The following is a 13,272-nucleotide window of genomic DNA, read 5'->3' as shown; positions in this document are numbered from 1 at the left end:
GAGGCAGACAGGTTTTATAGCTAGTTACTGATGGAGCTGGGATTCCCTGTGTGACACTAAACATCTTATCCAGTTCTACAGGAACACATCTCATCTCATATAGGCTAGGGGTGGGGATGCCATAGGCACAAAGCATGTCTTAGCTGGTTCCTACGCTGCTGGCTAGTCAGGCAGTTTTCTGATGGAAGGGCGGGTGCCTTATGGGTTGGACATGTATTGACAGAATAATCCGGGCTATATGGTAAAGGCCTGTGTGTTCTGTCCGGTGATGTATCTGTATGCTGCTATCAGCAGGAAGTGATATGGACATGCCCTCTGGGATTGAACGAGGGGGCTGCCATGTGGCTGAGACTGAATGCAAGGCTCCATTTTCGTGCAATTTTCTCTTTGCTTGTAGAGGCAGGGGTGGGGGTGGGAGGTCTGGGGTCTGGCTGCTATACTGTGCAGAGAGCCCTTTCAGTAAATGCCATTCACTGTCATTCACTCTATCTACACATAAAGAAGTGGCACTCTTGAGACTCTAACTCTAGAAGCTTTGATCCTAAGTGCTAGGTGGGTAGTAACTCAGAGCTGGAAGTCTAGTTGTACATTCTTATAGAGCTTGCCAAGACACAAGGCAGAGTTTTCTGACTCTCCCAATCACTGCCCCCAAGTGGAAGTTCCAGAAACAAACAGGACAATAATCTCTCCCTCTCCTAGCAAGGAAGCAGGACAGGGGGCACCCAGCTGGCACAGATCCTGTGTTGCTGACGTGTCAGGGGACAAGAGGGCAAATAACAGAATTGTGGGAGGAAGAAGGGCATGGTTGAGCGAGAGACGTAGGTCTTGATGGATTATCAGAATGAGATAAAAGAAAATATTGGGAGCTGGGATGCGTAGTCAAACAGGATAAAAGACATCAGAAGAGGCAAGGATGATGAATACACAGTCAAAGTGGACAAAACAGATGTGATCTGACAAGTTCTGGAGGTTAGAAGTCACTGTCCTGTGTTGGGTTTTAGCATCTTCTAGCACATGTTTACATGGATAGGGTGTTCCATTTAAGGGAACCTGGAATAACCAAGCCCGAGGTTACATACATGGCCAGCAAGTGGTGCAGCCTAGATTTTCCATCTGTACCTACGGTAGGTCTTACTTCCAAGGGAGTCATCCCACTCTACAGTAGCTTGACATTCACACACACACACACACACACACTGCACTCAGCCTTTGCTGGTACAGAGTTCTCCTTACTGAGAATTTATTATCTTAGCCCCAGCAGTACCCAGCTTTTGAGGTTTCCTACGGATATAAAAGCTGTTGTAACATGAAAGTATTTGCTAATGGACTGACCACTCCTATCAGTCCCCATTCAAACAACCTAGTCCTTTAATCACCATCATTTTCTCTCTCAAGGACTGTTGGATGTATCAGCGAGTAATTCAATGCAAGTCTATCACAAAGCGAAATTACAAATCTTATAAAAAGATACAGCATATCATGAAGTCAGCACACAAAACTGACAACAGGGATCTGGTAGAACAGCTCACAACTGAAGAAAAATAAATAAGGACAATGATTTTAAAAGTACTTCAAAAGAGTGATTTGAATACCAAATGATTAAGGAGAAACCCTAGGGAAAACTGATGAAGCCCTTGAATATTTTGGCAAAATCAACCCTCTAACTGATCATGCTGCAAAAGTCTCCCAGGGACTGAAATGTGCTATCTTGAAATATGCAATTTTGTTAGGAAAATTAGGCCCAAAACAAAAACAATCAATTCTTGGTACATTCTTTGTTGTAAGAATTACTTAGCATTCAATTTTATTAAAAGACAAAATAAACATATTTCAGTAGGTTTCAGTTATTCGAGTTAGCATATTAATTAAGCCTCACCCCCTACACTCTTCACTCTAAAATTTTAGTCCCCCTTTTATATGGATTTACTAAGTGGTCTTTTGTCTGGTACCAACTGCCCTCAAATAATAACCTACTGTATACCTCTTTGTTTCCTCATCACCTGGAATACAGCAGGAGCTTAACGTTTGTTAAATGAATAATTGCAATAGGCTTCTCCTCTCTCTAGTCTCAGTTCCCTCCCATTCAATTAGCACATTGCCACCCACTCAAAAATTCTTCAGTAAATCCCCACCAGCCCCAGGGGAAAAGCCCAACTCCTCAGTGCGGCCTACAAAACCTTTTCAGTCCACTCTTGCTCTATTTGCTTTTACATTCTGGCCACATTTAACTACTGCTTTCCTCCTGCCATGGTTTTATTATGCCCTCTATTTGGAATTCTCCATCCCCACCAACCGAAAGGCAAACTCCTGCTTTTGCTGTGCAACCTGGTACGTAACTGACACACACAGACACAGTCTGTATCCGCATTATGGCTGCTTCCCTCTTTGTTCCAAGCAGTATTATTACAAGAAGTTTAATTGATAAGAGTAATCTAAACACACTGGAAAAAAACAGAGGAAAAGCAGGGCTGACAGGAAAAGGAGGCACGTACATGTACGTGCGTATCACAATATCATCCTCCTCACAAAGTCACTGGTATCATTTTGTTGTACACTTGACCTTGAACAACACGGGTGTGACCTGCACAGGGCCACTTATACATGGATTCTTTTCAATTGACCAGTGCAGGTCACAAAAGTGTTGTTCAAGGGTCAACTGTAGCCGGGAGTCTGCACATGCGGAGGGCAGACTGCCCTGCAGGATTTAGGGCTGCGCACGAGGTCCGCGCCCCTACCCAACTTCCCATGTTTTTGGCTATTATAAGGAAGAGAGAAATCACCATCTTCATATACACAGCTTTTCCATATTTGGGATGGGTTTATTTCTTTGGAATACATTACCAACAATAACAGAAGTGATAAGCTAAAGATCTTTCTTCCTTCAGCTCCAATTTGGTATACATGATATTTGAGTTTCACTTCCTCTAATTTAGTGATGCTAAGTATTTTGTCATGTTTTTTTAGTATTTATTTTCTCTTTTGTGAATTGTCTGTTCACGTCTTTTGCCCATTTACCTGAATATTAGTGTTTTAAAAGAAATCACAAAGAATAAAGATTTTAACCCTTTCTTATATTTACTGTAACTATTTTTTGCCTTTTATTTTGAGAAAATTGTAGCTGCAAAAGTAATGTCATTACAGCAATTTTGAAAACTAGAAAAACACATTTTTGAAAGTGACCAATAATTCTGCCCCCCCCAACACAACCACCATTATCATTCCCACTAGTTTTTTTCCTCCCAGGTGTGCCATGCGTTTTACAAAGTCATAATTGCAGTGTGCATACAATTTTTAAACCTGTTTTTTCATTAACACAGAAGTATTTTTCTGAAATGCCCTGTAGTCTTCATCACCATCAGTTAAAATAATAGCATAATATTCCATGGAGTAGATTCACCACTTCCTTATTGCTAGACATTCGTTCATGTTATTTCTTTTTTTAAAATAAATAACGCTGATTAAACAATTTCATACAAAGTTTTCTTCCCCATATTTTGAACTCTTAGGAAACATTCTCAGGAGTAGGGTTACTAGATAAAAGCTACTAACACACGCTGCCTTTCATATTGCTTTCTTAAAGGGCTGAACCAAAGCACACTATTAGTAGCACACTGAGTACCATCTTTTTCAATTCTGGTAAATATGGGCCTCAAAAAAGCCTCCTAATTGTTTTAATATGCATTTCTTTGATGAACACTGTCCCATTTTTCCTGTTGCATTTAAACTCCTCTGGAAGTTGTCTATTCACATTCTTGGCCCATGTTTCTTCTTATACATCGCACTATATGAGTACCGTAGAAAATATAACACTTCATCATATTTTTGTCAAATGTGCCTTTTCAGTATGTTTAGATTTTATTTTTAAAATGGCCAAAAAACTTAAATTATTTTGGTTTTAAAGTTTTATACGGTCAAATTGGTTCATCTTCTCCTTTCTGAGTTTTTCTATTACTTCCTAAAGCTTAGAAAACTATTCCCCTTTAGAAGCTTGATAAATATTCATTCTAGTTTTTTAACATTTGCTTTTTATATTTAACTCTTCAATCCAGCTGCCACTTATTTTAGTTTATTACAGGAGATGAGGGTATAAATGCTACAAGCTGTCACAACATCATTTACTGAACAATACTTTCCACTCCCAGTCACTTGCAATGCATCCTTTATAAAAGATATAACAGTCTCTTTGGGGAGTTTACGATAATATCATCTGTCACATCTTATACCCGTGGTACCAGTGTTTTCATTATTCTAGTTTTGTATGTTTAATATCTAATAGCATTAGTCTCTCATTAATCTTCTTTTGCAGAATTTTTTTTTGAAAATCATTCTTCTTAGCTTTCAAATGTAATTATTTGCTGTCATACGCCTACAATATGACTTTTTGAGGGCAGGATTGGTTTATTTCTTCAGAATAAATTGCTAAGAATATTCCTTGGTCAACAGGTATAAACATTTTCCAAACTCTTTTAGCACTTATTTCCATGGCCTTCAAAAAGAGCGTGCCAATTTCACTGTAATCCTGGCAGCGCCTGGATATTTTGAAGATATTTTTTTGGAAAATTGTTAGGAGAAAAAATATACCATGTTTCAATTTCTACACCTCTGCTTACTAGTGATGATATGCTTGCCATATAGTAGATGCTCAGTTAATGCATGTTGAATGAATAAATGGCATGTATGAATCTGTATATGTATTGGGAAGGGGAAATATTGTGATTATAATAAACACTGGCTAGATGTAAGTTTGTGGGCTACATGACTGCAGTCCATCTGCAGAGAGGTTCTAGAGGTGCCAAGAACTCCCTGAAGGGGGGAAGTCCTTAGAGACTCTCTGTAATTTATATTTACCATATGTGTGTCTGTTTCCCGGTAGGGTTAGCTGAAAAATGTCTGAAATAGTTACAATAATGGTGTGTGGGTACACCCACATGTACACTCAGCCCAGAAGCAGCCATGATTGGCTTAAGATGGAGTATACTTCCTTCTCCTCAGTAGATTTTAAACTGTCAATTTGATGAAAAGAATTCCATACTATTACCTAACCTGCTTATGCTGAAATTGTGCTCAAGGTTTATTCTGAAAAATAAAGTGCTGTTTTCTCCAGACTCAAGAGCACTGGAGAGTAACAAGGTCATGGCCAATAGTAAGAACAATGTGTGTATGAACGAGGCATTGGTAATTATAGCATGTTTATTAATTCAAACTTTTAAAAATCTTTCTTCTCCAACACGTATTAAGTACTACAGACCTATCAAGCAAGATGCCAAATGCTGAATGAGGGCCCCGCACTTTCTGTCAGACAGACTATAGCTGTTTGAAATGTTAACACAAAACTCCAGAAGGACTTTTCCTCTAGCTCCAAGCACCACCTAAGAATAGCTGTTTCCTTAGGGTGACACCTAACTCGGCTACCACTTTCCTTAGAGATGGCAGCACAAGCCTCCTTCTTGATTCTTCAGCCTTTTGTTTTAAATCTGTTCTCATCACTTGTCCACCTATTTGAAAACGCACCTCTGCCAAGGCTCCCATGATTAATTTCTCCCTATTCCCAAATCTTTTTAGCTCACACATGTATTCAATTGGTACCCAAACTGATTTTGCTTCCAAATTATTCTAGTTTTGTTAATGTTTCCAAACTACAAATCCTTTGAAGACAGGGGGATTTCCAGAAAGCTACAAAGGAATTTTGATATTGTCTGTTTATATCCTTCACCCTGTCCATTTTCCTGATGAAGAAACTGAGGCCTAGAGAGGTTAATCTGTCCTCGTCAGTTAGTAAAATTTGCAGAAAAACTAGGCATAGAGCTCAGGGTCCTGACTTTTAATAGTGTGCTTTCTGCTATATTATGTCATCTTCTACGTCACTTGCATCTCTTCAGAATGTCTAGTAAAGTGCTACTAAAGAAACAAGTCTCTCAATAAATGCCAATGCAATAAACACAAACCTTTAACATAACTGAGAAACGGACTCAAGGAAAGAGGCAGAAAGCAGAAAAGTCGTTTTCTTACTTCTTTGCATGATGCCACCCTCCGGACCAGTTAATTGCTACTTTGCACATTCCATCAATCAGGCATTGGGCAGCTGTGATTGTAGCCCCTCCCACAGCTGCTGCATAGTCAAATATCCCTTCAGTGGCTGGGCAGTCATAACCTTTGGGCAAACATCAAAAGCGCTTGTTAGAAGATGAATTGGAGAAAGCAGAGGTGCGATATTGTGATATTTGGTCTTTGTCCTAGTTTCTGGCACAGAACTCTTAAAACTCTTGGAAATTTCCTAAGCGATGGGAGCAATAAAGGTGTCTTTGTTATGTTAATGAGGTGACTAGTGTACCACACTGTAAGGATAGAGAGTGGGGGCCAGTGGAGCCAACCGTGTGATTAGAGGGTTGGAACTATCAGTCCTACCCTTGACCTTCATGAGGGGAGAAGAGCTGGAAATTGAGTTCAATCACCAATTGACCGATGATTTAATCAACCATGCCTACATAATAGTCACCATAAAAACCCAAAAGGAGAGGGTCTAGAGAGCTTCCAGGCTGATGGACACATAGAGAATTGGGGAGAGTGGTGCCCCTGGAAAGGGCATGGAAGCTCCGTGCCATTTCCCCACACCTTGCTTTGTGCAGCTCTTCCATCTGGCTCTTTCTGAGTTAGAGCCTTTTACAGTTGACGCCTGAACAATGCTGAGGTTAGGGGTGCCGACCCCCATGCTGCACACTTGAAAATCCGTGTATAACTTTTGACTCCCCCCAAACTTAACTCTTAATAGCCTACCCTTGAATGGAAAACCTTACCAATAACAGAAACAATCGATTAATACATATTTTGTATATGTATTATATACTGTAGTCTTACAATAAAGTAAGCCAGAGAAAAAAAGTTATTAAGAAAACCATAAGGAGTAGACATACACTTACAGTATTTATTGAAGAAAATCCACGTATACCCGTAAGTGGACCCATACAGTTTAAATCTGTGTTGTTCAAGGGTCAACTGTATAATTATCGGGTAATCTAGAGAGCAAACAGGTTTCTTGAGTTCTGTGAGCTGTTCTAGCAAATTAATCGACCCAAGGAAGGGGCTGTGGGAACTTGTGATGTGTAGCTGGTCAGTCAGAAGCACAGGTGACAAACTGGCCTTGTAATTGGCATCTGAAGTGGAGGGCTGTCTTAAGGGACTAAGCCCTTTATCTGTAGACTCTGATGCCATCTCCAGGGGGACGGTGTCAGAATTGAGCTGAACTGTAGAACACCAGCTTGTGTCACAAGCATTGCTGGGTGCTGTGGGGAACTCTCCTCCAACCATTGGAATTGGGTTCAGAATGCCATGAGGAAGCATAGATTGAGGTGTGACCTACCCATGAGCCATTACACTAACACTGGCACCAAATGAGAGAAATGTCTCCAATGCTGGGGAAAGAAGTCTTGAAAGTGTTAGAGCTAGGACTGGCCCGGTGGCTCAGGCGGTTGGAGCACAGTGCTCCTAATGCCGAGGTCACCGGTTTGATTCCCACATGGGCCAGTGAGCTGCGCCCTCTAAAGCTAAGATTGTGAACAATGGCTCTCCCTGGAGCTGGGCTGCCGTAAGCAGCTTCAGGTCGGCATGAGCTTCCATGTACTGCCGTGGGCTGATGTGTGCTGCCATGGGTTACTGTGTGCCGGCATGAGTGGCCAGCAGCCAGCATGAGCTGCTGTGAGTGGCTGACCAATGACCAGCAACCGACTGCTTCAGCCGGAGGGAGCACAAGGCTCATAATACCAGCAAGGGTCAGGGAGCTGTGTCCTACACAACTAGACTGAGAAACAACGGCTTGAACCGGAGTGGGTGGGGGGAGGCGGAAGAAGGAGGGAAAAAAAGAAAATGTTAGTGCTAGAAATGCTGGACTTCAAGATTAACTCGTCACATCCTATAGATGGAGAAACTGAGGTCTGAGAGTAGATGTCTTACGTATGTTCACACAGAGCCAGGCCTGGGACCCAGGTCTCTTGACCCCCACCCCAGTTCAGTGTTCTACTAAATCATGCTGTTTCTCTAGATTATACTATTGGCCACTTCCAGGTTTTTAAATGCAGCTGTTTATGAGAAAGTAGAAAACCAGAACATAAATTTGTGGTCAAGTTAAAATACACCATACATACAGCCAGACCCCATGTGGGCACGGCTATTAGGGCCTAAGCAATCGAAAGATTGTCCTCCACCTGCTCCATCATTCAGTTTTGCTCAAGGCATATGGTTTGCTTGTTAAATGAGATCTATGTGGCTAAACTGAGAGATTAAGATTGTGGTGAAGGCATTAGTTCTTCATTTAAAAGTATTAAAGAGCATCATGCACGTTGTCTGTCTGCCACTATTGCCCAGTAATGACTTTACCTAGCCCGTATTCGATGGAATCCGGATGATCGTCATCTCCTTCTTGGCTGACCTTCTGGAGATGCTGCAGATAGGCATCGGTGTGGAAGGTCGCCATCTCCTCCATGGAGGCCACTTTGGGCTTAACTATTCTAATAATAACAGAGAACAAAGAGTTGAATGAGTCACACCCAGAGTATGCCAGAAGCTGGAAGCAGGAGGCAGTAATCTAGGCAGAAAATACAACTCCGGCTTCCAGGGGCCAAACTGATAAGCTTGTTCTGCACTATACACTCTTCCGTCCTGCACATCTGAGTAATGACTCCATTCATGGGCTGACAAGAGAGATTTTCCCTGGAGTGTGTAGGTACCATATTTCCCCGAAAATAAGACCTAGGTGGACAATCAGCTCTAATGCGTCTTTTGGAGCAAAAATTAATATAAGACCTGATATTATATTATATTATATTAATTATATTATATTATACCCAGTCTTATAGTAAAATAAGACCGGGTCTTATATTAATTTTTGCTCCAAAAGATGCAGTAGAGCTGATTGTCTGGCTAGGTCTTATTTTTGAGGAAACATGGTAGATTAAAAAAAGTATTTATATCTAAGGGAATTAATCAGGTATTGGACAAAATGAACTCCAAGTTACGACTTTCATGATTGTCATACAGGGTCTCAGCTCCCGCTCCCCGCACCAGAACGCAGGACATGGTGAGGCCAAAAAGGAACACCCACAGAGCCATAGATAGGGGAGTCACACCACTATATTCTCACTGGTGGCTGGTCGAGTCACAAAAGCAAACATCCGCCAGTACCCCAACGAGGGGTCTTCCTGCACCCCAGACTCACTGGCGGCCGGGCAACACAGGAAGTAGGATCAACACGATCCACAATCTACAATCCGCTTGCTAACCGCACTTTCTAGCTGCAACCCGCCGTCTGCTTCTCTGCCAACCAACCACCCAACTGACCAACCAGCCTGCCAGCCGCAATCTGCGCTTGCTAGCATAACCACGGCAGTTATATCAGTGGCTAATGGCTAACCGGTAACAGCTGATGGCCAACTAGTCACAGCTGATACTACCCAAGCCAGCACCTTTCCATGTGAGGTCGAGAGCCTGGAAACTGCTCTCTGGGACTCTGTCCCCACAATGAAAAACCATTGAATCATTCCTGATTGGGCCATATGATCCTTTCAGCTATGTTCTTACTTTCACAGGCAGCTACAGTGTTACGAATTTTGAAAGTGGAGCCAGAGAACTGCATTCTTGTCCTAAGTCTGTACTCATCAGCTCTATAAGCTCAGGTAAGAAGACTCTTCTGTAGTTTGTTTTTCTCATCTGTAAAGTGGGGAGAGCTTATGGAATTTATGTGAAGATTAAATGATAAGATACATGAAAATGCTTTGTGGGTAGCTGTCATTATTATTAACGTTAAAGGATACAAAAGGCAAGCCAAAACGTAAAAGTTTCCACGTTTGGTCTCTGCTATCTGCCTCTGAGAGGAAGGAGAGGAGGGGAACGGTTTGAGCTCTCAAGCAGCTCCTCACATGAAGTGACTCTGAGACTAGAACAGGCCTTAGCTCCTGTAACCTATAGCTGAGATCTGAGGATTTGATTCTTGCTCCTTCTTTGAGAAAACATGTTTTATGTCATATCTATAGATTAGATAGATATATCTCATCTCAGACAGTGAATCCGAGTTTGGATTTAATCAGATGGGTGGACTTGTCTCCCAAACATAGATATTTTTATGTTTTGGGTTGCCTTTTGTATCCTTTAACATTAATAATAATGATAGTTATCCACCTCCAGATTCTTCGGGCCTCTTTGTGATATGACAGTTTTGCTTTGTTTTGGTTTGTTGTTGGTGTTAAACTCATTTTTTTAAATGTCAAATAACTTTAATGGAAAGCATGTAGCTTTTATGTTTATCAAACATACAGGTTTAAAAAATGATTGAAAAACATTCCTAAAAAAGGTACTCAATAAATGATTTTGTTACTAATGAGGATAAAATTTGAAAGCCCATTAAAGTATCTTCTGGGAGATAAATGAAGCATACCACACTAGCAGGCATAATCAAACTGACCTCTTTGGCTAGAAAATGTCATAAATAATCCTACAAGTGGTGGGATTATAATAGTTACTCATAACGACAAACAGCTAGTTCATTTTTTTAAAGAAGCACTTAGCTCTGTGTTGAGTTTTGGCCTGGTCACAGGAGTTTTCTTTGGTCTTAACTTGTCTCCAGGCTCACTCAAAGTTTGGTGGTGGTGATGGGGTGTAGAAATGGCTGAAGCTGAACCCACACCCTCAGATGTGGCTTAGGGAAAAACTGCAAACCAGAACACCTCCTAGTTGAACACCTTTTTCTATCAGACAGGTTTTAGGGCCCGAATGTATGTCCTCAAAACCTCCACAAGCACCTATCCCTAGGGTACTTTCCTTCTCAGCAAGAAAGTCTTGTTTGTAATAGATCTCATGTGCTTTGTGCACTTTTTCCAAGTTTTCTTAATTCTTCAAGAGCCTTCACTGGGTTCCAGGTAAATTACCAACGCTGTGAATCACCAAAAGCTTTACAAGAAGCACCACTCTCCCCCTAAATAGTTCCCCTGTGAATCATGCAATTTCGACTAGGAACACCTGGGTTCACCAGCGATCACTTACCTCATCTGCTTATGCAGGGCATATGCTTCAATCAAAGAATGTACCATACTAGCCTAAGGACATCAGAAAAAAGAAAAAGAGGAGAAAACAGTCTTTTAAACGTTTGATTCAGAGAAATTCCGTCGACTTCACCATCCTGAACAAAGGGAGGAACAGTTACAGTGTACTTTAGACAACATAGATACAAAGTATCTAAATCGCTCAGGCGCGTGCTACGCGGCTGGCCAGAGGCAGCGGGACACTTTTCTCCCACAGCTTCTGCTTCAAGGGTCCCTTTGCAGTAGACACACCATCCCGTCAGTGCCATCCCCTCCCCCGCCCCAACCTGGCCGCGGGGGGGGGGGCGCGGATAAACGCTGCCTGTCGGAAACTGGAAGGGAGCACTTCCTCCATCACCTGGTACAGCTGACCAAATTTCTGCCGTAGGTCCCCCCAGCCCAGCCTCCCCTTCGCCTCCGGCTTCCTAAAGCCCTCCGGTCCATCGGCCTCCACCCCCACGCCAAAGCCCGCGGTCTTTCAGCCCAACGTCTTACCCGTTTGGGGACTTTGGCCAGGGAGTCGCACATGCTGACATACTCGGGACTATAGATGTAAACTGGGGGCAGCGACTGCCCACTGTCCGCAGGTTCCTCCGGCTCCTCCATCTTCCACTTCCAGCCGTTCCGGAGCCACCGTCCGGATCTGGCCGTTTTCGGTCTCAGCCGGGGCTCCGGTTCCTGCTCCTGTGATCGGCCGCAACGGTGCTCCCTGGTCAACATTCCCTCCTCGAGATCGCCGGAGACACTGGCCCCGTTTCCCATCCAATTGAAGGAATGCATGGGCCTTCCCCGTCCAGAACCTTCATTTAGTGAGCACAGTTCAAAAACGGGAAATCGGCAAGTATAAAAGCCCAAGTAACTGCCAGTTAGGATGGGTATTTTATGGCACAAATAAGCACGGTCAAAACTAACCATCCTTGTTGCCCTACGGGGCCATTTGAGATGAGGTCAGACAGCTTCAGAGCATGCTGGGAGATGTAGTTTCGAGGGCTTTGAGTAGCGGAAGAACCGGGGCTAATTACTAAAATAGCCGCGAATTTGAGTTTTAGCGGTAAAAAAAAAAAAAAGCCTCAGCTCATTATGAATTATCTCAATGTGAAAATACACCCACAGAAACAGTTAACGGCAGACACAGTGTTGCCACCAACAGCACCATCCAGCTCCATCAGAGGGAATTCTTGGTGGGGGGCCAACTAATGCTACAAAAGATTTGAAAAGTTTATATAGTAAATTCTGTGCTACAATTTCAGTGTATTGCTTTTCAGGAACTACCCATGTTCATGTAAGAGTTAACAATCTTAATAATGTACTCTGGCAAAGCCGATGGCACCTTTCCAAGAGGCTGGCTGCTACTCTGTAAATTGCTTGGTAGGTTCCAATCAAGCAATGATGTCAAATTACTGCTTGAAAATTCGCGTGCAAGCATATCCTCTTCCCTCCCTCCCTTTGCTTTTGTTAGAAAAATATTTTAGGTTTCATGTGATGGTCCACATTAAAGAGCATCCTGAAGCAGTTTCAGAATTACCATCAGTGTTCCCAGGTTCCTAAGGGACCTTATGTACTGAAGCAAGCTGGCCAATCTCCTTACCTTCTTTAAAATCGACCTTGGTTTTTTACTCTACGGTACTGAGCATTGTGATGTGCACTGGCATATATTATTTCATCCTTGCAACAGTTCTATGAAGGACGTTGTAATATGCCCATTTTACAGATGCACTTTAGAGAGAGAAAATAACTCTCTAAGAGTTCAAAGTCACACCCTTAACAAACAGAAAAGCAGGAATTCAAAACCAGGTCTGCCTGACAATGAAGCATTTGAATGTTCCCTTTACTATATAAACCTGGTCCTCCAGGATGACTCTGTTAAATCTAACTTTGTTCAACACTCCATTTAGTATCCCCTCAATACTTACTATTCCAGAAATGTTCTTTTTAATTGTGATGTGTTCTTTAACTAAAATGTAAGTTCTCATGCTTCTTTTATATCTTCCCATAGCAACTACTTGAAAGCTGTGTAATCATTTAGTCTTTCATTCAACATTTATCCGACATCAACTAAGGGTACAAAACAGCTGAGGATTCAGTCCTCAAGATGAATTATAATCTGATCTCTGCTCTCAGGGAATTTGCATTCTTGTAGAGATCACACAAATACACAAAAAAAATCATATGCAATATGGAGTCAGATAATGAATGTAGGCTGCTT

General features: G+C 42.1%; 1 protein-coding gene across 6 annotated transcripts in view; it reads right to left on the bottom strand.

Moving 5' to 3' along the window:
- Positions 1–12,014, bottom strand: part of HDAC8 (histone deacetylase 8) — a 174,091-nt gene extending 162,077 nt beyond the window's left edge. For 5 of the 6 annotated variants that reach the window (XM_081042333.1, XM_081042334.1, XM_081042336.1 and 2 more), the window contains exons 1-4: positions 11,562–12,014; positions 11,029–11,081; positions 8,371–8,501; positions 6,010–6,151 (exon numbers count right to left, since the gene is read on the bottom strand). In XM_081042333.1, coding sequence (XP_080898459.1) covers positions 6,010–6,151; positions 8,371–8,501; positions 11,029–11,081; positions 11,562–11,981 — 746 coding nt within the window. In that variant the 5' untranslated portion in view covers positions 11,982–12,014. The remainder of the gene's footprint in view (positions 1–6,009; positions 6,152–8,370; positions 8,502–11,028; positions 11,082–11,561) is intronic. The other variant, XM_081042338.1, reaches the window with a different exon arrangement.
- Positions 12,015–13,272: the final 1,258 nt, after the last annotated feature.

The sequence above is a fragment of the Rhinolophus hipposideros genome (assembly GCF_964194185.1).
Source record: "Rhinolophus hipposideros genome assembly, chromosome: X".
NCBI classification, from domain to species: Eukaryota; Metazoa; Chordata; class Mammalia; order Chiroptera; family Rhinolophidae; genus Rhinolophus; species Rhinolophus hipposideros.
Note: the sequence above shows the minus strand (reverse complement) of the source record. Positions and strands in the feature narration are given on the sequence as shown.